Raw genomic sequence first — 26,268 nt, forward strand, 5'->3', positions numbered from 1 at the left:
ATTTCCACGAAGGTCCCTCTTTGCATATTTTCTTTGACTTGTAGGTCCATTATCATTGAATATGACCCGTAGGTCTTTTTCCATTGTATATCAGATCCAGAGCAAGACTGTCACATATCCTCTTTAATTCCATGGTTCAAATAATTCCAATACCATACATCAATCATATCCATTGCACCAATTACATACCCATATATTTCATCAATCATAATTCTAAGGCATATTCATTGCACAAATCACATATCCACATCATATTTCACCATCAATATCAAATAACACATAATTATATCAGAGTCACATCATATAATCAAATTATTAACTTTATTTAACATCTAGCAAAGAAGCACATAAAATATGTAAAATTAAAAGTGTGATTTATACACACCTGGATACGATAGCTTATCTAAGTGAGCTCCTGATTCCATCTACTAATCTACCCTCTGCATCTTCAATCTATTTCCATTTGTATAACTCTCGTTCTCCAACTACTATTCCATTTTTCTTTCTTTTATTTCATTTTTCTTTTTCTTTTCTTTTTTGCTCTCTACCTCCTTTCTATATCTAACAAAACAAAGCATACTACTTATTTCCTTTCCCCCTCTCCCGATAGATGAGTCAGCTTCCATCCTCCCAAAATTAAATTAATATACATAGTTGTACACGTTACTAATTATTCTTCCTTAGTCATACACCAATGGTCCAACTCTTTTAACAATATCTCACGGTTCAATATAATGAGGACTCAACTTACTTTTGCTCGAATCGCATGACTCCTTTCTGAGGTGAAACTCACAAAAAGACATTATCAAAACTGAGATAGTAAATCGCGGATCTCTGTCAATATATAAAATACTAGAATACCATATAACCGTTCCTACAGATTTTGAATAATGATACCAAATCTTAAAAGCAAAATAATGGCGCTAATAATAGATTTTGAATAGAATAAGAAACTCCATATACTTGCGATTGTTATGACGCATAAGCAATAAACTTTCCATTAAGTGAAAAGATAACCAAATCCATGTTTCAGCGCATCACTATAAATAACATAATATCTTGTACCTGCGGAGATAACCAAAATAGGTGACATATTCAAGCGATGCTTCCACTCATTAAAACTCTTTTGATATGCTTCACTCCATATAAAAGAAGAATTATGGCGTACTAACTTCATTATCAATTGAATAATAATCGAGAAACATTTCCAATTGAAAACCATTTCAATCTTTTTTAGATCCACTTCTATTCCAAGACCTGACACCACTTGTCCGAACAATACCACATGTTCTAGCAAAAACTCACCTTTACTCAACTTAGCATAGAGTTGTTCATCTCGCCGAACTTGAAATACTGACGTTCGAGTAATGGTTGAGAAACTCTTGAAACTGATCAAACAAGTCTTCGATTCTCGATAATGAATATTTATTCTTCATTGTCACTTGATTCGACATTCAATAGTGTATATAAAGTTGCAATGTGCAGCCTTTCTTCTTCAAATATGAGATTGGTGCATTCCAAGATGAAACACTGGGTCATATAAATCTCCTACCAGACAACTCTTGTAACTGATTCTTAAATTCTTGAAACTCTAATGAAGACGGTTGATAAGTAGAAATAAAAATAAATGCAGTGCTCAATAGAGAAATATGTCTCCTGATAAGGTGAAAATCCAGATAAATCTGCACTTCCAATAAATCAAAAAGCCGATCTAGATAATATAAGAAAACCTGGAACAATATATTGATTACCGTAAAATACCACTCGATCCCATCTCGATGATTATATTACCATTTCTTTTACTTGAAAAGCTACCTTGGTTCGATGAAGTGAAAACCAAGCTATACTCATAATAATATCAAAACTTGTGTACGAATAAGAGAATCAATATTCAATGGCAGCTCAATTGAATTAACGCGCAACACATTCTCTAGAAAACCGTGTATATTGAAATAATGCCAACTCATAATCAACAAACATAAAACCTTCTCTGCTTCTTATCACAATACACTTCTTTGCATATATTTAGCATTGAGTTCTCTAGAAAAATCGTCTGAACTGAATACCAGAATACCAGAGGTTATATCATAGCTTGTGGGACTGTTTCCCACCAAGAGTAAGTATTGCTTCAAAGAAGAGATACCCTATAATCAAAACCTTCTTCTGACATACAACTCATTTGATTAAACACCGGTTCTATCACTTTTAACTATATCCCAGCCTCAGTCAGATTAGTTCCATAAAATCAACAACTTCTACTTTTCCGAGCTCTTTCAATTTTCTACGTCTTTACCTCATCATTGGTCCATGTACTATTTGTTCTAAAAGCTTGGGTAATCCCCATATGATGCAACATGTATATGAAATGTTTCTACAATTAATTGATGATGCAGGGCGGCTGACCCTTCTCTCCTCAGTGACACATGTTCATGATTATACAAATGCAAATGAAACTTATGACCAAAATTTATCATACGATATGCACGAATGCTATGTCCCAACGGGATTCTATCCCCGCTCTGATACCACCTAAACTGTCACACCAATAGCCTCGTTACAAGCCCTAAAGACCTTCAGGAGCTGCGAGTGAGATCTGAGTCCGAAACATATGTGGTTCAGCATTGAGAGAAAACAGTCCTAACATCCCCTGTGAGGAATGAGTGACTGAGTGAATCCAGTGTTTGACCTAGAATTGGGTAATCCTGACAAGCGGATATACTAACTGGGGAGGAAAAGGGGGGCGTCAGAAGTTCAAGGCTGCCTAAGACCGGATTGCACCTGATCCCAAGTGGAGGGATGGTTGAAAATATAGCCTGTTCTATGTGTTTAAGTTATTTTATATGTGTTTTCGTGTTGTGTCGTTGTTGTTTTTCATGCGTCTTGATATGAAATTAGAAAAATATTAGAGCAATTGTGTGATGCCTTTTTTATTTGTGCTTATATGTGTGTGTTAACTAAATTTTAAAATAATATATGTGTGTGTATCACGTCTATGTGATTAAAATAATTAAATAAAATTAGATAAAGAAATTAAATTCTATTTCCTAAACACACACACCGCTAGAATTAGGATCTAGATTCTAGAATACTCCCACACACATCTCTTGAACTCTCACTTGGATCAACAGCCAAATCATCACACCTTGTCGTTAGGTTGCCATCGACGTAGCTCCCATCATTAGACCTCCCCCACGCACTCGGCCGTCTCCGGCAGCTACCGTCCGTCGCCTCTCCGGCGGCGAGTTTTGCTGCAAGCAACAAAGTTTCCCCTCTTTTCTCATGGCTTCTTCTCCACTTCTCTAACCTCCATTAATGGATTTCAAGGTTGAAGCTTTGTTTCCCCAAACTCATGTTTCTTGCGAATTAAGGTAGAAATTGAATTCCTCCTTGGATTATCTCACTTCCTAAGTTGATGTTTGTGGATTTGAATTCAAGCTTTGTGTTTTTTAGTTGTCAATGTGTAAAAGTGAGAATTTTTATGTTTTGTCTAGAATTTGGGATTTTAGTTATGTTGATTGTTTTAGTTTTCTTTATTTGGTAGTTGGGGATGAAGTTGTATGAATTGATGGCTTGAATCAATTTTCATTTAGTTTGTAGGATTATTGAAACCTAGATAAAGGGATGCATGATATTGATTTTGTATTGAGGCATTTTATTTTAGAATCAATAAAATTAACTTTGGAGCAATGTCTTTGATAGCCAATGAGTACACTTTTTAAACAGTGGGTTTCGGGGCTTATTTGACAGACCAAAATAATTCATTTTCAACTCATATTTTATCAGAAGTTATCCTTAGATGTCTTCTACATTTTCACCAAAATTCAGCTTAAACCAAGTTCAAATCGATTTATTATGAATTTTTCTAAAAGGACTGCCCTGTTTCTGGCAGGTTCTTGAAAAGTAATCATATATCCTAAAAGAAAAGGAATTTCAACCTCAAATTTTATCCTCATAAACCTGACTGTTATATGTTTCTTTTGCAATTGGTTTTGTTGATTTTGGACTTACGAGTCAATTGGAATGATTTTTCTAAGTTAGTGCTTTTTGCCACGTTTAGTAACTGAAAATTGTAAAAACATGATTTTGTTATTTCCTTTTTGAGTAATCTATTGGAGTGAGATGATTTTGAACTTGAGATATGCTTTAAATAATGATGTAGGGAGGATGTTTGATTTTTCTTGGAATTTTCTAATACCGTTTTGTATTATTTTGTGAATTATTTCAGTTGATCGTATGAGTAGTTTGACAGCTTTTATACCTGATGGTTTGTTTGGATTTATTGTTGTAGTTTATTAAAATGGAGTGTGTTGTGAGTTGAATGAAATTGTATAGGTGTTAAAGCTTATGTTAATTTTATGTTGGATAAAAGAATTGCTTAAAAGTGGATTATGATTCTTTATTGTTTTATTTGGAAGTTATTTTGCTATGCTTGTTTGGTTATGTGTTTTAAAATAGAAGATTACTTTGTTCCAAGTTTAAAATGAGTTTAATTTGTCAAGTTTAAGTTTGAGAGTTTAAAGACTAAGTTAAAATGCTTAAATGCTAGGGGTGGCGCATCCAAGGCTCGAGGATGGACAACCTAAACCAAGCTTGAGGAGGTTATTTTGAATTTCAGCTTTCGAGGTGGAGTTTACTTTATCTGTAAGCGTAGTGGTTATATGGTTATAATCATTGTTGTGTCGTGCGTCATTCATATGAGCTTATGGGCCCACGAGGGTCAGATCCACAAGGGATCATATGGGTCGCTGACAGCCCACCAATAGCCCACGAGGGGTCAGGTCCACGAGGGACCGAGACTAGTCTCATATAGCAGCAAAGTTGAGATGGTTCATTATGTTATGATTAATTACACAATTGGTTATAACTACTTGCAGCGTATTCCCCACTGAGTGTGCTTGCATACTCACACCCCGTTATTTAATGTTTTTCAGGTTAAGGAGTCGGTGACGGGGCAGCAGTCAACGTGGTCCACGGTCTCCCAGCCGCTATGTTTGACTAGTAGACCGTTTGGTATTTGGGTAAAAGTGAATTGTTTGGAGAGTAAACTTGATAACTTTTATGCTATTATATTTTGAATGATGTAGGTTTCAATCCGATTAAGCAGGATATTTTATTTTGGTTGGAATACTGGATGAAGTATCTATATTTTTAACATAGTGATACATTTTGGCATAGATATCTATATGCACATATTTCAGATGTTGGAAAAATATTCTTATTAGTGTTCTTTAAATTGTTTTATATATAAAAAAAATATGTCAATGATGATTTTTCTTTTAAGTTTATAAAATTGTTTCTGTTTTTCTTATTTCCATTTAAATTCTGAATTTTAAAAATAAAAGAAATTAGAATTTTAGTATTTTGGTAGCGTCACCCGTTTTAAAGAGTTCGGGGCATTATATTTTCACGCCTACTAGTCAGTAGAGTACCATCTTTATTTCTCGCCTAGGTAGAATCCCAACCCCAAAAGCGTGGTAGCTAACCAAAAACACCAAGGAATATCACCGCAGTTATCCGGACGTGTCCATCCCTGTGGGATTCGACCCTTACCTCCACTATACTAGCCAGTATAAGTGGGTTGAGGAAATTTATTTGATACCAGATTTTGGTTGTCGTGCCAACGACTCAGCTAGGTTGGGAATCTTATCCTGATTAGTTGGATACACTCCTTCATTTATACACCCGACCGAAAATCCTTGTCCATCAAGGGGCCCATTCCATGGGACCCCCAACATTTTGTAAAAAACTCAGGGGTGTTTTAGAAATTTCACATTAAATTTTAGTAAAAAAATATTTAATATTTATTTAAGGCTATCCAAGACCAGAGATGCCCACGGTTCGTTCCGGTTTCGCGAAATGTGAAACCGGAACCGAACCGTGAGGCTTTTTGACAGTTCCGGTTCCGGTCATAAAACCGGCGGTTCCGGTTCCAGTTCCGGTTTTGAACCGCCGGTTTTCGTATGGTTCCTCACAGTTCCGGTTCGGTTTGGCGGTTCCGGCGGGTTTTTTTTTTTGTTTTTTGCTATATAATTTGGAATTTTGGATTTATACTATAAATTGAAACAAGGCAATAGATAATTTAAATTGAAATAAGACAAATAAGGTGAAAATCATATCAATTTTATTGAATTTGAGTTGTAACTTATAACGGACAACAATACATTACAATAATACAATTGTCAATACATTACAATAATACAACAACGTGATATAATTTACAAGTGTCGTCGGAACATAAATAAAAAAAACCATGAAATGGGGGGAAAAAGGAAAAAATTGAAAAAATCTGAAATTGAATTCAAAACCCGACGCCGCCGAGGGCCGTGTTCGTTTTTCTTCAAAGAATCGTTCTTTGGCTTCGTTTTCAGGCGGATGTGTGGACTTCCTCTTCCTTGCACATGCGACTTTCACTTCGATGAGACCGTCGCTGGAACGGAAGTTTGGGTACAACAACTTCCAACTCATGGAAACCAACACAATAATCGGTCAGAATCGGGCTGGTTCTTGATCGGAATCGAAAGTAGGGTTTCTTAGGAGAGTGACCAGTGAGAAGAGAGAGTTTGAGACGTTTCGTTTTTTTTCCTCAGATAAAATGTTAAGAGATATTTTAAGTGCATTTGGAAGATTTGTTATTCAAATTCAAATATTAAAAATTGAGTTATTTAGTAAAATAATAAGCTTAATATTAGCCTACTAATAATCTTAGATTAAGTCTAATCGGGTCAAATTTGGGCTAATTGACGGTTGACCGTCAAGAAATGACAGAACCGTAAAAAAAGGACCTATCGACAGTGTTTTCGTATGTTTTAGAGTCGATTTTCGCAAAGTGAATGTTCTTGACCAAAATCATAAATTGGCAATATGTTTAAGACCAAAAAAGTACTTTTAACTCAAAATCTAATTATAGAGTGCACAAGATTATTTACTGAATCACTGAAATAAGTCAAAATAGTTATATTGTAAACGCTAATTCCTTTGATCAATTTGTGCAGCCTGCATTCATCATTTTAAAGTGCAATTTTAATAACTCAAGAAAAAATATTAAACAGACTAATATAATTACTTAGTTAAATATATTATTGTTATTATTTTTAGTTAGTCGCTATTTGCGGTCGTCCACACTGGAATGCGAAGGCCCTACACAAGTAGTTATCGCCATAAACAAATGGGGCAGGTTTACCCCTAATTAATTAAACGCCTACTAATTAAATAACTAATCATATTCTATTATTTATACAGTATGAAAAGATATGATAAAAAAATTCCTGTTAATAAGAGCGATAGGCAAGTACAAATAAACATTGATATCATGGAGTACATAATTTTTCTATGTTATTCTTTCTTTTTTTTTTGGTCATGAAAACTTGATATAGTTCTCCAAAATAACAAGATATGACCTTGAAACCACTAACTTAAATTTATAGAGTTATTATTATTATGGTCAGACAATACGAATCAACTAGTTTTAAGCATTACTAGTATAAATTAAGGTGCAGCTGCGAAAATGGCTTGCGTTATTAAATATCCATGATATTTAGCCCTAACCAAATTCATATCTTAATTCATAAATCGAATAACAGTAATCCAAACATTACTACGTCCTTTTAGTTTTTATTAAATTTGTTAGAACTATCACTATTTCATAATCCGTTGATTCATAAATCTAATAGTAATAGCAATCCAAACATTACTAGCTATCGCTATTTCATAATCAAACCTCCATTACATTTCTAACTTTTCCGTTACATTTTCTGGTGAATAGACCACATATTCCATTCACTAATTTCATTCATAATTTATTGTAAAATTAATATATTAAAATATGATTCATACAGTATAATATAACTCACTGATTTTTTGATCACTTATTTTCGTTTATAATAATTTTTAAATGTTGTGCCAAGTCACTTCACCTAGTTTTGGTCATCTGGTAGCTAAGTCAATCCCCACAATGGCAAAAACCAACCCATTTAATTTCTTCATTTTATTTTATTTTATAATTATTTATTTTATTATTTCTAATTTTTTTGTTAACCTTTTAATTTATCTATCTTCTATTATATCCTACATTGTCAATCTCCAATTGTCTCATTGAATGCGTATTCTTTGATATGGACGAAAAGATGTCATCAAGTCAAATATATAGGGGGTCTATCACTTTGACTTTTGAGCATGTCAATATCTCATAGTATTGTACTTGTACATAACTATGATTCTTATTTGACATCAAGAGAGATAAGAGGTGTGCCTAACTCCTCGCCCTTATATATATGTTAGTGTTTGATTTAAAAAGTACATTGTAATATCTTGATATGGTAAAAAAAGTTAATTATTCTATTCCCACTAAGTACTAGTGAAGTAAAGCACACCTAATAACACTTGAGGTAAATATTAATCATAATCTAAAGAAAACTGTACAGACATTCTACAAGTGCACATATTTTTCAGTTGAGGAAGCCAACATTATTACACGACAAATTACTCCCTCCGTCCACGAAAATTTGTCTCAGTTTTCCATTTCCATCCATCCCTCAAAATTTGTCCCATTTCACTTTTACCATTTTTGGTAGTGGACCACATATTCCACTAACTCATTCCTACTCACATTATATTATAAAACTAATATATAAAAGTAGGACCCACAATCCACTAACTTTTTCAACTCACTTTCCATTACAATTCTTAAAACCCGTGCCCGGTCAAACCGGAACGAATTTTCGTGGACGGAGGGAGTAATATTTAGCATGTACTATAAACAATAAAAAAGAAGAAGAAGCTAATCAAGTGAAAGGGTAAAAACTTAATGACAAAATCAAGCTCAATACATGTGATCATCAAAATAGTGGAAATTCTGTATGCCACAAAGCTGATTAACCTCCATATGAAGCCCATCCAAACTAGCAGATTCTACTTCATCTTGATAGGGAGTCCAGACCGGCTTGTACCCCAATGTGTCTAGCCCCGTGATCTCGTTCCATGGGTCCTCCAACGTCGATTTGGCCTCATGGGACGTGTCCTCGCTCACACATTCCTCGCGTTTCACTGATGAAACAATCAAGGGTTTTTTGGAGGAGTGATTGCAATGCTGATCTTGTTCCAATGTGATGTTTGTCTGAAAGCTGATTAGGTTCGCGTCAATCGGGTCTGAATCCACGATGAGTGGTCTGGCCCTTAGCGTCTCGTTGCATGTATGGTGGATCAAGTATGTGGTATGGTACATGATTTCATCTCCTTTGATTCTTTGCACTTGTTTTAAGGCTTTGCAGCCATCTTGCTTATGGGTGCACCTAAAGTAGCTCCTGGTACAGAGAAAGAGAAATTTTTTTTGCATTAGTGTTGTACCAATCTTTGATATAGGTCAAGATCAAGTAATTAGTTGTGCTGAGAGAAGTTGATAAAGTATGATGGAAAGTAATTACTAATATTGAAGATTTTTTCAATCCTTATTTTCAACTTCTTATCTCATAATCGTTTCTCTCCTTCCCTTTACTAATTCAATTGATGATTGAAAGAATATGAGGAATTACCTGGGATAGTCGGAATTCAAGATGGTCTTCTGTCCATATTTCCTCCAAGCATAATTATCTTCCATAGTTGGAGAAAGAGTCACCCATGAATCTGAGGTCCTTCTGAATCCAATATAGGAAAAAAATCATGAAGAAGTAGCGGATCACCAGAGCATACAATGATAATAATTACTTCTTCCAAATAATAATCACAATTTTATTTTAGGAATGCATAAAATATACTCCCTCCGTCCCACTTAAAATGAAACATTTGGGAATTGGCACGGGATTTTATGTAGTGTTGTTTTGTGAGTTGATGAGGTGAGAGTAAAGTAAGAGAGATGAAAAAGTAGAGATAGAGTTGTTTCCATTTTAGGAAACGTTTCATTTTTAATGGGACAAACAAAAAAGGAAAACGTTTCGTTTTTAATGTGACAGAGGGAGTATAAACTTAATTAGGGATCCTGATAAGTTTAAACAGATAAAATTTCAAGTTGATAGATACATCTGCTTTATAGTACTCCCTCCGTCCCATAAAAGTTCAGACAAAACTTTTGGGCACGAAGATTAAGAATTTATATTAAATAAATATGAGAGATGAAAAAAGTAGGAAATATAAGAGAGAGTAAAGTAAATGATGGAATAAAGTAAGAGTAAATGATGGAATAAAGTAAGAGTGATTAGATGTTTTGTCTTTTATTAAAAAAGGAAATGACTCAACTTTGTTGGGACGGACTAAAAAGGAATACGACTCAACTTTTATGGAACGGAGGGAGTACTATTAAGACAACAGGAATTATCGAAATTAGTAAGAACATTCACTGTGCAAGAACAACTTCTTTGGGTAGTGCAGGATAAAAGATCTAGTGAAAAGTGGCAAAAAAGCAGAAAGCAAACAGCGACCTCCTTTTTTGTTGTATTCTATCAAGTTGCCTACACTGTATATGTAATGATGAGCTACTGATCAAGTTGATGTACACACAATCAACGTGTAAAAAGTAGATAGATAAATTAAATGTGTAGATTACTTGTAAACATTGATATCTTGATTATTTCTCCTTATAAAGGCGAAAAAAGAAGAGATTTTATGTGCTCATCAATTATAGCTCTAGCTCAAAATTTATGGAAAAGAAAAGGCGAAAAAAGAAGAGATTTTATGTGCTCATCAATTATAGCTCTAGCTCAAAATTTATGGAAAAGAAAACCAATTGATCACAGCCCTAGTGTATAAAATCCGGAATTAAATAAAGCACAATATAGTACTCCTATGTTAGTAATCAAATGCAAATTACATCTTTTCAACAGACTTCAAACTATGATCTAGATCGTTAGATTTCAAGATTTGATATCAACTAATGACAAATAACGCCAGCAGAAAATATCAACATTGTCAATCGATTGACGCTGTGTTCATATTTTCTGTTAACGTATAAATCTTGAAATCTAACGATCCAGATCATAGTTGTAAATTTGTAGAAAAAGACGTGGTTTGCATTTTATCACCAAACTCATATATTATATTATTTCCTAAATAAATAATTATGATTGTTTTTAAGAATATCCTCACCTCCGCTTGTAACAACCCCTCAGATCTTTGACCCCGCGCTTCTTCATCTTCTTCTTCTTGGTGTCGTCGGAGGAGGAGGCGGAGGCGCCGCCTTCAACGGCTGGGATCTGGATAGTGCAGGAGCTGAGATCAGAGAGAGTATAAGAGAAAGATCTGTAGATTTGGAAGGCAAGTTGCTGCTCCGTAACCGGTTCGCTATTTTCGTGAAGAAGGGTTTGAAGCTGGACTGCGATTTCCTTGCCCTTCACCAGCTTCACCAAAGCTTTTCTTTTCCTTGCATGAAAATTATCCAAACTCAAACTCCCCATTTTCTATAACACACACAGTGCGTGTTTTTTGTGTTGGAGGAGGAAAGAGAGACGAAATGAGGTGGGCAAGGGTTTTGGGAGAGGAGAAAAAGGGCGTGGAATCGGGAGTGACGTCACTTTTCCGACGTCACGTGCTTACGTGCTTTGGAAGTGAACTGTTTTGGGATTGGCTGCTGTCATGGTCGGCAGTTCTCTGCCGTTGAGTGCAGCTGTGGGGACTAAATCAACGGTGGAGATGTGGCGTTGGTGGACCTTGTTTCTAGATCTGCGATTTACTATTAAACATTGTATGGTGGCAATTGTTAACTAGGTGTGAGTTTTCTTGTTTTTTTTTTATATTTTATTTTATCTTATTTTATTTTATCCATTACAGACTCAATCCTGATTATATTGTGAGATTTGACAATTTAATATTCTATAATCAAACAAAAATACGGAGGATCAATATAAAGCAAATTTGGATCATATTATCAAATTCGGGGTTGAAGTCATGTTAAGATTATTTTAGGTCATCCTTACTAAAATAACCTAAAAATAAACTAACAATGACCTAATCATGACCTTTATGCTTAGTTCTGCGTTTTTGTACTAAGAATGAGTTTTGCATTTATCAAAACCCTAATCTTATCTTATTATATCTTGTGTACTACTCTCTCCGTCCGACAAGAATAAGAGAGATGCACTTTAGGTTATGTGTGAGTTTTAGTACACATTTGATAAAAATAAGAGAGAAGTAGAAAGAAAAAGTAATTCACGTATTATTAGTGGAGAATGGATCTCACCTCATTAGAGAGGAATTTTTTTCTTGATTTAGAAAGTGTATATTCATGTGGAAAGGACTAAAGAGGAAAGTGTGCACATTCTCTTGGGACGGAGGGAGTACTTTTAAAATATATTCATAAAAAATACTATTGTCATGTTTATAGTCAATTATACGTTTTGGCACAATTGTAAAAAACCATTCTATTTTTTCTTTATAAAATTTTACATTTTAGGTAAAATAGTTCAATATATCCTTCACAACAATCAATCAATCCAAACACAATTTCCAATCTTATACTCTCAACGTTGACAAAAATTTGTCTCACTTGCGGACAAAACGAGTTTTAATGTGTAATTGGTAAAATACAATAGATAAAGAAAAATTGGTAAAGTAAGAGAGAAGGAGAGAAAAAAGTAATGGAATTAATATTAGTGGATCATGGGGTCCACTTTAAGTTGTAAATTGTAGAGGTACAAGTGGTAAATAAATTGATGTATAGGGGTGTAAAGATTTCCTAAAATAGAAAATTTGAAAGTTGTAATTTTTAAAAAACGGACTAAAATAGAAAGAGTTGCTATTTTTAAAAAACGGAGGGAGTATAATTGTTGGGTTGCGTAGCGAAAAAATGCAAAAAAACAAACAGATCCCTAATGATCTATTTACGTGATTATGAGATTAATTCTGTTTTTGTGTAAAACAAATAGATCTATGATATCACATAGAATACATAAATTAGATGTGATATGATGAATATCTTGTAATCCTCCAAAGGATTGACGTGGCTCATGCCTTCTCTACATGTCGTGTTGGTACTTGATGAGATTCATTTCATACCTTGGCTTTTGGCTGTTTTACCCGCTTTTGGAAGAGATAATGCACGAATATTGAGCTTAAATGTGCATGATTACTACTACACTAGTTACATGGTGCAACTTGACCGAGTGGAAGAAAAAGAAGCAATTTGGAGCATAAATGTAGCTAAAAGCCCACAAATTTATCAAGTAGCTAGAGCATAATCGAGTTCGCCACAACGTGAGCATAATGCAAAGACAATCGGAGGCAGAACAAAACGGAAGGGATGATGCATACTAGGCGAGAGACTGCACCATAAAGTTGAAGTGGAAAAGAGAGTTGAGCTGAAATTGTCACACCCTATCCCTCTCACATATACATTTAATATAAACAAATATAGATCATATACTTTAAGCAATACATATAATCATGAGCAATAAATATCATAAACAAATCAATATCCATATGTATATGCCTCTTTGTTCAATTTATTATTTTGTGACAAATCAAGCTTGGTACCTGGCCGAGATTTCTCTACGAACTGAAGGTCATTCTGTAATTGGACTCATAGGTCCCTGTGTATTTGACTCGAAGGTCTCTCTATAGTTGTACTCATAGGTCCCTTTGTATTTGACCCGAAGGTCCATCTATAATTAAACTCATAAGTCTCTATGTATTTTCAGATCCAGGACCGTTACAGATCCTCTTTAATTATATGATTCATGTACTTTCAACATCATTTGTAAAACATATCAATTCTATCAACTACATGTCCATATTATATTCTATCAAATAATTCCAATACAGTGTATAAATATATCATTTGCATCAATCATATATCCCTGTTATATTCCATCATCTAATTCAATTATTCACTCCAATTTAATACATAGCAAATCAACCTTATAGCACACGTAAAATTAAAAGTGTAATTTATACACACCCTATTCCACATTCTAATGGGATATGTGATTTTATTTCACGATTACCCTCTTTGATCCCTTCAAATAAATTTTTCCTTCCCCTCCCCCTCCCCCACCCCCTCCCCCCTCATTTTCCTCTCTTTCTTCCTTTTGCCAAAGAAGTATCCTTCTCATTTTTCTTTCCTTGCTTCTTCTTTTTTATTCTATTTCTAATAAAATAATAATGTAATAGCATATTACATATTTCATTTATAACCATAAAGAGAAGAGTTGTCATAACAAATCCTACCAATATTAAAATAATAAACTCCTAGATTTTTGGAAGGCTCGTTTCATGCATTTGTTTTGGGGTAAAACTCCGTATTTTCGGGAAACTAATATGTAATTTTGAGTCAGGTCCAGAAGATTATATGGAGTGACAAGACAGACGGAGGATAGAGGAGAATTGGATTGTCAAACTGATCAAGGAGAATCAAGAAGAAAGCAACAAGAGCGGAAGGAAGATAAAAGAGCATATTCTAAAGATCCTTTTACAAGGGCACAAACGACAATTCAAAGAAGGATTGCCCTAGGGATTAGAGCCTCAAGCCTCCTTATAAAAATTGGGGGAATTGAAGAATGAAGCGAGCTCTCCTTTTAGCTCAAGTCTCCAAGCTCACATTTACTCTCCAGATCCTTAGTTAGTTTCTGGACACTTGGGATGGGGTTGTTCTCTAGCTGTTGGTGGTGTTGTTCAGTCGTATTACCTGTGTTCCACTGTCTTACGAGGACGAAGAAACAATCATTAATTTCTGCCTAGTTTTACTTTCGTGCTTTGAAACAATTGATGACATTTGAGATACTTTAGTAGTTTAGTTATGTGATTGTTGTTGTTGAACCTGTAGTTTGTCTTTTGATTTTAGTTGGAAGTTGTTTGAACTCCAAATCATGGATGTTTTTGCTTGTGCTTGTTGGATTTCGTTGTATGGAGCTCGTCTAATTTTTGTTGGGTGTTTTTCACAATTGTTAGTTTTAGGAGGTTGAGATCTAGTTTGTTTATGTTTCATTTCATAGATCTGAATGTGATTATGTTTGGTTTTGGTAGACCATGTTAGATTGAGTAGATCTGGAGTCCTCTGTTTCGAGTTTGCATGATCATGGTTTATTACTATTCGTTTCTCGATTCCGCTTGGTCAAGTAGATTAGATTTTCGCATTTACACTTGCTTTCTAGTAATGCTCTGTTTAATGATGTCTGAAATCCTGTATATGCTCTTTTTCTCGTCGATCACATGAAGAAGATGAAGTGGTTAGTTGTTAAGAATTCAGATCTACAGTCTTTTGCACCACCTTTTGCTTTTCGGCAGCTTTTGCAGATTTTGTTAGTTAAGGGATTTGGTCCCCACTTTGCTTTTACCTTTTGTTTAGCTATTTCAGGAAAGTATCAGCATGATTGTTTTTACACGTATTCCAAGTTGTTAGCGTCGATTTCAGTCCCACTTACTTTTCTGTCTTGTAGCGTAATTTCCATTTGAGTCCAGTTAATCCGTTAGATAAATTTCTTTTCAGTCCGCTTAGTCAAGTAGGATAACAACTTAACCCACTCTGAATGCGTGGCAGCAGCCATCCCAAAATGTCCACAACACATGTTGAACACCTCCATCTCTGTGGGATTCGACCCTTACTTCCCTTTACTAGTTAATAGTATTGTGGGTTAAGGCTTTGAAGGTTCCTCGTTCTGGTTTGTGCGACCGACGAGACGTAGATAGATTTTTAGGAGTCTTCTTGATACTTCTGTCGCTTGATCCATCTACGAGTCATTGCATGTCAGTTGAAAGGTTCTCTGCTGGATCAGTTGGTCGTTGGTCGATGTCCTCTTGATCAGTCTGTGATTATTTTCATTTCACATTGCGACAATCCAGACAGTTCCTTCAGTTTTATTAAAAGAAAAGTACATGATAGCCAACATTCTTCCTTAGGTCAAATTTAATTTAGATTGCTGTCAAAATGAGACATTGTGGACACCTTATCGGTGTACACGTACATACATTTACAATTAGATATCAGTTGTTTATTTATTAGATTACTTATGCATATTTCCATTGACATAATTATATTGCTTACTATAAAAATGAAAAACTATACATAATTTTACTCTTTTCCTATTACCTACACGCACGTATATGCATAGGTAGACATATAGCTTATTTTATATTTACTCTATAGTTTTCCTACGTATAAATTATTAACTTTACTCATATCTTACAAGTGTATATATAAATATACACACATAATATACAATTTTTAATTTATCTAGTAACCTCTAATAACTTATTTTGTCTATTTCAATAGACAATAATATGTAAAAATATTCAAAATAATGCATATTCAGAGATGGGGATGTTACAGAAATATCCTATGGGCAAAATTATCAAGTCAAGAAGGAGCAACTCTAGGGATTTGTGTCATACCGTCCTATAGATAGAAGAATTAGCATGAAGAAAAGAGGTTGTCACCCTACCATTTTTGTTGGGGTTTGTATACTAAAAGATGATTCGAGCGTACATGCCTTTGTACAGTCAGCTTGTGCATGTATACGAGAAACGCCACATCCACTTGTTTACCTATTTATGAGAATAAATAATATAATATAAATGGTTTATTATTGAAATATGATAAACAAGTCTAAGGCCTTTTACTAAGAAGGTCAAGTAGGGAAATTCGATGAATCTCCTCATGAGTTTTCCAGTAGGGGACTTGGCCAGATCTAGTAAGAAGAAAAACGTATTCACAACCTAGATAGGCTTTGGCTACCTATTGGAATGGTTGCGGTGTTTGTGATAATTCTCTCTTACCTAAGATGAGATTAGTAACACCGGTGTGGTAAAGCACTGAAAGGATCTAATCCGAAATGTATTCTTTATTGCTATCTACTGAAAGAATATATTTCAAGAAAGTTTAGTATTTTCTAGTCTATGATATTAATATCAATATTGTTTATTCAATCAAACGCCACTTTGACTTATCAATATGTGAGAGTTTGTACGTAACTCAAGTTCATGATATCTTGGGTGGTAGTAATTGAATAACATGAAGGTATTGGAATATTATTTCATAGAATTCGCGTGCCCAGTGTGGTATGATTAAATCCCTAAAAGGGTGATCCCCAATGAGGTGTTTGAAAGAGGAATTTATTATTTAGAAATCTGCGCAGTTGGAATTTATTCCACGAATAATAAATAAAGTTTCAAACTAGAAAAACTCTTTGGAGAATTAATTTAATTCTAGTCACATAGCAGACAAAAGAATTAAATTGATGGATCAAGATAATCTTAAACGCGGGAAATATTATAAAATAAAATGGACCCAAGTTATTTGTAATTTGGTGATTTAAGTGGGAGTGCAATATTATTCTTTAGTGGAATAAAATAATATTTCATTGATAATATATTAAATCATGGGTCATTTGATTTAATTAGTAATTTATCTAATGGGTGAGCCCAACACTTAAGTCATTCCATGGATCCCCTTACTAGCCCAATAAGGTCCACTATAAATAATGAATGAAAGGAAAAACCCTAGCATACAATCCAAGACAACACAAAACCCAAACCCTAGTGCCTAGAAATCGGCGCCTCCTTCCTCTTCCTCTTGGTCTCGATTTTCGAGCCATAGTTGTGGGAGAATTAGGGTTTTGATTATTGTTCTTGATCTATCCTAATTCATAGGATTAGATCTAGACAATTTGGTGTTTGTATTGGGTTTCCCTAGATCCATTCAAAGTTATTTAATTGGTTTTCTAAGATCCGCCCACACGGATGGAGAATCAAGGACGAGGGAATAGTACGGAAGATTCGTGGTCGATAAACCAAGGATCTCCGGGTGGTGCAGCTAGCAACGTCAATCCAATGATGGATTATGAGGTAACAATCGAATCTACATCGAATATGCATGATTATGTGTTTTTTTGAAGTTATATCTATAGATCTATGTTTATTGCATGAAATTGGAGTCGAATGCATAATCACCTAAATAGATCCGTTCTAGGACCTGTTTGGTTTTCGTGTCTTCCGCTGCGGTAGTCCCAACAACTGGTATCAGAGCCAATTTTTAGGCTCTGATTATGTATTTGATTAATTGAATTTTTCGAAAATTGTAGTGTAAAAACTTGAGATTTTCGAAAATAATGCAATATGTGTTGGATCTATGTTTTTCTTGATTTTAATTTTGGATCTATGATATGATGTTCTAGATCGATGAAAGAATATTATGGATCTTGGATTTTATTCAAGTTTTTCACAAAAATATTCTAGATCTATGATGAACATCATTAGATCTATATATTCTAAGTAATATGTACTAGATTATATGTTTGTGATTACATATATGTATGTGTTTAAGTGAATATATGTTTTTGAATCAAGAAATAAAGTGGTCCATGATTGAATACTTGGATCGATGAAAGAATATTATGAATCTCGAATTTTATTTGAGTTTTTCACAAGAATATTCTAAATCTAAGCATGTATTCATAGATCTATAGTTTTATGTTCTTAATATGCTAGAACAATTTAAATTGCTAAAAGCTAGATGTTTAAATGTGCATATTTGTGTGAACATAAAAGATTGTTACATATTAAGAAACAAATAATTAAGATTTAAGATCGCGGTCAAGCGAAGCGACCGCGATAAATCAAGTTAATTAAGTTGAAAACGACTAAAAGAACACAAGGATTTAAACCTAAGTGTGTTTGCGTCGCGGGCTGTTTTCATCGGGGATCCAAGATCCAGATCCGATAAGGAAAAGCAGCGGCGTCTCGGCTTGTCGGAGAAGAGGCACGGGCAGCCCTCACGGCTGCGGATCTGGGCAGCGACGCAGGGAGTTAACGACGGACAGCAGCTCCGGCAGCAACTGCTTCGTCTTCGGACAGCAGCGCCGGACAGCAGCTGTGTTGTTGACGGGCAGCAGCTGCACAGCCACGTGACAGCAGACAGCGGCGGCGCCGACGAGGACAGCAGCCATGGATCCTTGTTGATCCAGCCATGGCTGCGACGTCCTCAGGGAGTCAGCGGCAGACACGCCGCATTCGGGCAGTCAAGGCTGATCGGTGGTGCCAGCAGCCGCTCCATATCCGGAGAGCAGCGTCTACAACGCCGGAGGTCTTCGTTGCTGGACAGCGGCGGCTGATCCAGTGTGAGCGACGGAGGCAGCGGTGGTCTTCGTTGCTGGTCAGAGCCGGCTGCTCCAGTGGGAGCGGCAGAGACGGCGGCGGTCAGCGGCAGCGGCGACGCTGCAGTGGGAGCAGCGCCGGCAGCTGCGAGAGGCGGCGGTGGCTAGACGCGGCAGCAGCGGCTGCTGCGAGGCCCGGTGGCGGCCCAAACCCTAATTAGGGTTTTGGTCGCGTCGTCTCATTTTTCGTTTTCGTGTTTTCGTTTCGTTTCTTAACACGCAAGCTATTTATAATTGTGGTTTAAAATCCTAAACCTAGAATAATTAAAATATCTTGTGGGAATTAGAATGATTTTGCAATTAAGTTAAGATTCTAATTTAAAAGAGAATATTTACCTTCTTTAAATTTGCCAATTAGAATAATTAGGTCAAATAAATTGATTTAATTTGTTAATTAGTTGATTTTGATGGATTCTTTCCATCTATATGATATCATGATAATTAACATAAGGGAATTCAATTTTGATTGATCTAAAATTTTGGCTTTTCCATAATAGAATGGAATTTTAAAGAATATTCTCCTAATATGCTTTCATGTTTTAATTTTAAGGTTTAATTGAAAATTGTCTATATTTTAATTGGTGTGTTATGGAATTATTTCCTAGATATATACCTAAGGAAAAGACCTGAGTTTTTCAATTGTTTTTAAACCTCTAAAATTTTCAAAAATTACATGCATAATAATTGGATGGATTTTAATTGGAATCCTATTCCTAGTTTGAATTTTGTCTTTAATATGATGTAGGTAAATTTTATTTCATCTAGATAACATCGGTTTGATTAAAGAAGTGAAAATTCATTTGGCATTAACATGCTACTTAAATCCTAAATTATTAAAGTGTTAAATGATTAATTGGATTTTAATTGGAATTCAATTCCTAGTTTAATTTGAATTTTATCTTTAATTTTGATGAAGGTGAATTTGTTTCATCTAGATAACATCAAATGTGATTTAAAGGTATGAAAATTCATAGAGCATTAATTTTGCTATTAAAATCCTTAATTATTTATTAAGTTGAATTTTGTCTTTAATTTTGATGAAGGTGAATTTTATTTCATCTAGAAAATATCATTTTGAATTAAAGATGTAATAAGATTCTTCTTGTCATGTAATTTTATGAAAGCTAAGAGAAATTTAGTTCTCAAATTTAATTGGTGTGTTTTAAATGGATTTAGTCTTAATTGGATAAATGCGGATTTATATATCCAAGTGGGCATTTTAAATTGAGACTTAGCTAATCTTTTATGATATACACCTAGACATTAATTTTAGGATAATGATGGATTAGTTCTATCTAGGTAAATCCTAATAGTATTAAAAGGTGATTCTAATAATCAAGATACGTTATTTTAACTAATAATGTATGATTGTTTAAGATTGGACTTAATGTCTATGTGAAGATGGAATTTTAATTCTATCTATTTATTTTAGATGCTTAATTAAATGATCAAGTTTCGTCATTATGTTTATGTGAACCTTTTGTAAATGTGTTTACATGTTTTATTGATGAATGATGGATATTTAATTTGAGTTATGATTTTATTTGTTAAAATCTAGTTTAACTCGTGCATCGCCTATGTACTTATTGCCTTGCATGCATAGCTAGTACATGTTTAATTATTCTTTGAATGTGGATACCTGCCTTATCTGCTTAAGTGATAATTAAACTATTAAAACCACCAACAAGAAAATATGAAGCGATAATTACAACACGTTTGTATATGGCCTCCATAAAATTGGTCTTAGTGCGAAGTAGTGACCGGCCTGTCTTTACGGGAGGAACATTACCAGTTCGTAAGTTTTGACTTCTCTAGAAAAAGGTTATTAAAATCGTAAAATTAGTTTTTCAGTAATATCGCGACTGGTCTTTACCGGAGCAATATTGCTGCGAAATTATAAGGATTGTATTTTAATAATGCTTAGAGGGAGCTATAGGAGGAGGTGCTTGTCCGGTTCGACCTTTCTTTAGAGGAGTTCACGCACAAGTAAAGAATCCTTAGTGCTTAATTTTATGGTTATACGCTTTAGCATTGTTAGTCAGCCATGCCATTTTTATGGTCTCTGGACTATCTGTCGACATTGTGGCCAGTAAAAATAATGAATTTCTTGCATGAATAAGACTCGGCTTCCTCGTAGAAGAACGTTTGTGCTTGATTTTTGTGGATGTAAAATTGATGAATTGTTTTGTGGTTATTTGCAATTCTTTGAAATTTTACATGTTTATATTATTGGTATTTATTCTCAGCTTGAACGAAAGATGATTGATACTTGGGATATTTACTATGCCATACTTAGTTCGAGGAAGCATGACTCTGAATTGTTTAAGGAATGGAAAAGTAAACTTGATGTTGATCGTTTGATCAATGACTTGAAATTGATTCTCAGCAAGGATCGTCCGCCCACATACCATCTACAAGGAGAGGACAAGGAGTTTCGTGATCAGTGGCATACCGCGGAATGTCATCTCAAGGGCTTCCTTTTAGCCGGTGTTGGCAATGCCCTTGAGAGGTTTGACAAACCCAATAGGCCGTTGGTCAACAAGCCCAACTGGTTTGAAGAAAAGTCCTCTAAGATAAGAGCTGGTATCGCTGTGAAGCATTTAAGGCATGATGTGTTTGAAGAGGGCCAAGACGTAGGGGTATATGCCCTAGTCATGCTTGGCTACTTCAATAAACTTCACTTGTCGGGGGGGAAAGTTGACCCAGAAACCCAACAGATAATGATCCTTGATGGGCTTCCAGATAGCTTTAATGAAGTCAGAAATGAAATTTTGTTTAGCGACAAAAAGTTTTCATTTTTGGAGCTTTATAACAAGCTTGTGATTGCTCAAACAAAGATGAAAAGAAGGGGTGGACTTTCGAGATGATCATGTTCAAGTCAGAAGAGTTTATTTTTTTGCTTTATTTACATTGTTGAATTTTAAGAGTTTTTTGATATTGTTTGGTTTTGATATCATATGGATTATTGATATGGAATTTTATTCCTAGTTTATCAATTGTGTTTTTGGATTATCGATGTCATTTTATAATGCTTGCATTATTAGATAAATGAAGTTTTGATTATCCAATTATTTATGACATCAAATGTAACATGGTTAATATCAAAATGTTTACTTGTGATTAAATTTGTTGATTCAATTATTATGAAGTTTTCTTCTAGAAATATTGATTATTAAGTTTCCTTAATCCCTAAGTCTTTTGAACCATTATTTTGTTGATGAGTCAATAGAACATTAATGTTCGACATGGATTCAATGCAAAATAAAATGATCTTATGATCGCGTTTGTTCAAATAAAGGTGTAAGAAAAATAATCACAATAATTGATTACAAAACAAGTAAATTAAATTCAACTAGAAACAAGATAAGTATTTATTATAAATACTAGAAATTCTTGTGTAGTAAATATAGTGTGCACATTAAATTTATTTTAATGTTCCAAGCCAAGAGTTGACTATTTAATTAGTTATTGTTTTATTTATTTTGTTGTGAAAGTGATAATTAAAATAGTGAGAGATTTTCTTAAATGAATGAATAAATTCTAAGTGTTTAATAAGAGCTTCATAGCTCATTTTATTACACTAGGATGAATTTAACTCCAAGCACTATTTAAATTGTTTTAATAGCCTTAAAGAATATTGAGACTAGTATTTTTCTACTTTTAAAAGTGGGAGCTAAATTTTGTCTCATAGAATATTCATAAATGGAATTAAAGTAATGTTTGATAGAGTTAAAAGGGTTCACACCCTAGAATGAAAGAAGTGATGAATTGCACACTTTCTAAGACTCTAATAACATTAAAAGACATTTCCAAGTTAGCTATTAAATTAGAATTACTTTTGGATTTCCAAAGAAAGTATTTCTAAAGATCACAACAAATGGTTAAATAAATGAACTCTTGGAATTTATGACTATAAAACAAAGAATGCAATCATTCGGTTTTATTTTGTCATAAGGACTAATTTCCAATTAGTCATTGTGATGAGGTAATTATGTTCATGCATAAATTTACATCACAAGTTATATAGCAAGGATAATACCAAATTAGGTTGGTATTATATAATTAAAGTTTTGGGAATCATATTCGACATGATTAAAAACTTTATATTTGCTATAAGTATTCTACTTTAATTAGTAGAAATTCAGAAGGATCAAAATAGTGAATTTTGATAGAGGAATATGTATAAGTGCACTTGAGAAAGGCACATAAAATTATTCCACTGGATCAAAGGGCCTAGACATATTTTGATCAAATTATCGTGCTCCTTAGCAAGAATTAAGGTTATAAATTACAAGTATATTTTCGTTTTATGTACTCTAGAAAACTATGTTGGTAGATTCTTTTTTAAAGAATTATAGTTTCGTTTATATACACACATAATATACAATTTTTAATTTATCTAGTAACCTCTAATAACTTATTTTGTCTATTTCAATAGACAATAATATGTAAAAATATTCAAAATAATGCATATTCAGAGATGGGGATGTTACAGAAATATCCTATGGGCAAAATTATCAAGTCAAGAAGGAGCAACCCTAGGGATTTGTGTCATACCGTCCTATAGATAGAAGAATTAGCATGAAGAAAAGAGGTTGTCACCCTACCATTTTTGTTGGGGTTTGTATACTAAAAGATGCTTCGAGCGTACGTGCCTTTGTACAATCAGTTTGTGCATGTATACGAGAAACGCCACATCCACTTGTTTACCTATTTATGAGAATAAATAATATAATATAAATGGTTTATTATTGAAATATGATAAACAAGTCTAAGGCTTTTTACTAAGAAGGTCAAGTAGGGAAATTCGATGAATCTCCTCATGAGTTTTCCAGTAGGGGACTTGGCCAGATCTAGTAAGAAGAAAAACGTATTCACAACCTAGATAGGCTTTGGCTACCTATTGGAACGGTTGCGGTGTTTGTGATAATTCTCTCTTACCTAAGATGAGATTAGTAACACCGGTGTGGTAAAGCACTGAAAGGATCTAATCCGAAATGTATTCTTTATTGCTATCTACTGAAAGAATATATTTCAAGAAAGTTTAGTGTTTTCTAGTCTATGATATTAATATCAATATTGTTTATTCAATCAAACGCCAATTTGACTTATCAATATGTGAGAGTTTGTACGTAACTCAAGTTCATGATATCTTGGGTGGTAGTAATTGAATAACATGAAGGTATTGGAATATTATTTCATAGAATTCGCGTGCCCAGTGTGGTATGATTAAATCCCTAAAAGGGTGATCCCCAATGAGGTGTTTGAAAGAGGAATTTATTATTCAGAAATCTGCGCAGTTGGAATTTATTCCACGAATAATAAATAAAGTTTCAAACTAGAAAAACTCTTTGGAGAATTAATTTAATTCTAGTCACATAGCAGACAAAAGAATTAAATTGATGGATCAAGATAATCTTAAACGCGGGAAATATTATAAAATAAAATGGACCCAAGTTATTTGTAATTTGGTGATTTAAGTGGGAGTGCAATATTATTCTTTAGTGGAATAAAATAATATTCCATTGATAATATATTAAATCATTGGTCATTTGATTTAATTAGTAATTTATCTAATGGGTGAGCCCAACACTTAAGTCATTCCATGGATCCCCTTACTAGCCCAATAAGGTCCACTATAAATAATGAATGAAAGGAAAAACCCTAGCATACAATCCAAGACAACACAAAACCCTAACCCTAGTGCCTAGAAATCGGCGCCCCCTTCCTCTTCCTCTTGGTCTCGATTTTCGAGCCATAGTTGTGGGAGAATTAGGGTTTTGATTATTGTTCTTGATCTATCCTAATTCATAGGATTAGATCTAGACAATTTGGTGTTTGTATTGGGTTTCCCTAGATCCATTCAAAGTTATTTAATTGGTTTTCTAAGATCCGCCCACACGGATGGAGAATCAAGGACGAGGGAATAGTACGGAAGATTCGTGGTCGATAAACCAAGGATCTCCGGGTGGTGCAGCTAGCAACGTCAATCCAATGATGGATTATGAGGTAACAATCGAATCTACATCGAATATGCATGATTATGTGTTTTTTTGAAGTTATATCTATAGATCTATGTTTATTGCATGAAATTGGAGTCGAATGCATAATCACCTAAATAGATCCGTTCTAGGACCTGTTTGGTTTCCGTGTCTTTCGCTGCGGTAGTCCCAACAATTTTACCATCCTCACTCCAGTTCACAACCCTCGACAATTAACCGAAGAAGAAATCCAGCCATGCCGTTTCTATTCTAGCCGACGTAGTCAGTCAAGCAGTAGTTCCACCGCTCAGAAGAAGAACCCTTTCGTTTACTAGTTTTTGTTTTCCATTCCTAGTTTAATTGTCTCGTTTTAGTTTAGCTTTTCAGATCTTATAGCTAAGACTTGACGTTGATCTTACTTTGTGCTTGAATTGCGTTTTCTTGTCTTGCAATCGTGAAACTTGTCTGATTCGAGTTATGAAGCATTGTTGGGTTTATGTTGCGTTGATCTTAGCTTAGATCTAGTTGTTTGTTTCGCTCACGCCTAGTTGCATGATCTTTTCCAACTCAAGTCATTTAGTTGTTTCGTGTAGTTTGTTTTCAAGTAGATCTATTGTTTTCTTATGTGTTCATGTCTTACTCAGTTTAGTTGCATGATCACTAGCTATCTGTTTAGTAAACCCTTGCCTTCAATTTGTTTAGATCTAGGAGAATCTGGTTCCGCTGTGTTTCCGAGTTTGATCTTGTGTTTATATGTTTTCGAGCTTTGAAATTCTTCCGTGGAAGTTGTTCGATTTTATTATGTTTAGCTTGGTGAAAAAAAATGTCCAAATCAAACCTGGGACCAAAAATATGTTTTATGCTTTTAGTCCTTGTTACTTTTCAGCTTTTTTGCACTAGGTAGTTGGTTAGGGTTAGTAGACCCGCACTAGGTAGTTGGTTAGGGTTAGTAGACCCCTGTTGCTTTAACCTTTTGTTTAGTCTAGTTTTAGTAAGTCTCAGTTTGCCGCTTTTCATTTCGGATGCACAAATAGTTAATGTGTGCTTTTTCTCACGCATCACTTAAAATCATGGTCTAGTTAAGCCACACCCAACCTCCTGGTCAGTAGAGAAATAGCGTTTGCTCCCATCTCAGTTTACTTGGTCAAGTCTCAACCCCATAAAGCGTGGTAGCAAACCAACACAGTCAAAATGTCATAGCATTTATGCATGTCCTCTCC

General features: G+C 34.4%; 2 protein-coding genes and 1 long non-coding RNA gene across 3 annotated transcripts; 2 read left to right on the forward strand and 1 right to left on the reverse strand.

Moving 5' to 3' along the window:
* The first annotated feature begins 3,086 nt into the window (after positions 1 to 3,086).
* Positions 3,087 to 5,174, forward strand: LOC125190952 (uncharacterized). Its single transcript, XR_007171003.2, has 3 exons — positions 3,087 to 3,368; positions 4,547 to 4,623; positions 4,932 to 5,174. It is a non-coding gene; the product is annotated as an uncharacterized LOC125190952 (long non-coding RNA).
* Positions 5,175 to 8,627: 3,453 nt separating this feature from the next.
* Positions 8,628 to 11,480, reverse strand: LOC125190888 (WRKY DNA-binding transcription factor 70-like). Its single transcript, XM_048088304.2, has 3 exons — positions 11,074 to 11,480; positions 9,528 to 9,629; positions 8,628 to 9,299 (listed from the first exon to the last, which is right to left on the reverse strand). The coding sequence occupies exons 1-3, from the start codon at positions 11,379 to 11,381 to the stop codon at positions 8,819 to 8,821; spliced, it is 891 nt and encodes a 296-aa protein (XP_047944261.2). The 5' UTR covers positions 11,382 to 11,480; the 3' UTR covers positions 8,628 to 8,818.
* A 6,265-nt stretch (positions 11,481 to 17,745) lies between these two features.
* On the forward strand, positions 17,746 to 25,960 carry LOC148926287 (uncharacterized). Its single transcript, XM_089059064.1, has 3 exons — positions 17,746 to 17,760; positions 21,314 to 21,823; positions 25,949 to 25,960. The coding sequence occupies exons 1-3, from the start codon at positions 17,746 to 17,748 to the stop codon at positions 25,958 to 25,960; spliced, it is 537 nt and encodes a 178-aa protein (XP_088915190.1).
* The last annotated feature ends 308 nt before the right edge of the window (positions 25,961 to 26,268 follow it).

The sequence above is a fragment of the Salvia hispanica genome, chromosome 5 (genome assembly GCF_029641045.1).
Source record: "Salvia hispanica isolate PSC_SH4W2 chromosome 5, Shi_PSC_v1, whole genome shotgun sequence".
Lineage (NCBI taxonomy): Eukaryota > Viridiplantae > Streptophyta > Magnoliopsida > Lamiales > Lamiaceae > Salvia > Salvia hispanica.

Coding starts and splice junctions, on each gene's coding strand:
- LOC125190888 (XM_048088304.2), bottom strand. CDS start 11,381: ATGGGGAGTTTGAGTTTGGATAATTTTCATGCAAGGAAAAGAAAAGCT. Junction 9,630..11,073: donor AGGGGTTGTTACAAGCGGAG/GTGAGGATATTC, acceptor TATTGGATTCAG/AAGGACCTCAGATTCATGGG. Junction 9,300..9,527: donor TTGAATTCCGACTATCCCAG/GTAATTCCTCAT, acceptor TCTCTGTACCAG/GAGCTACTTTAGGTGCACCC.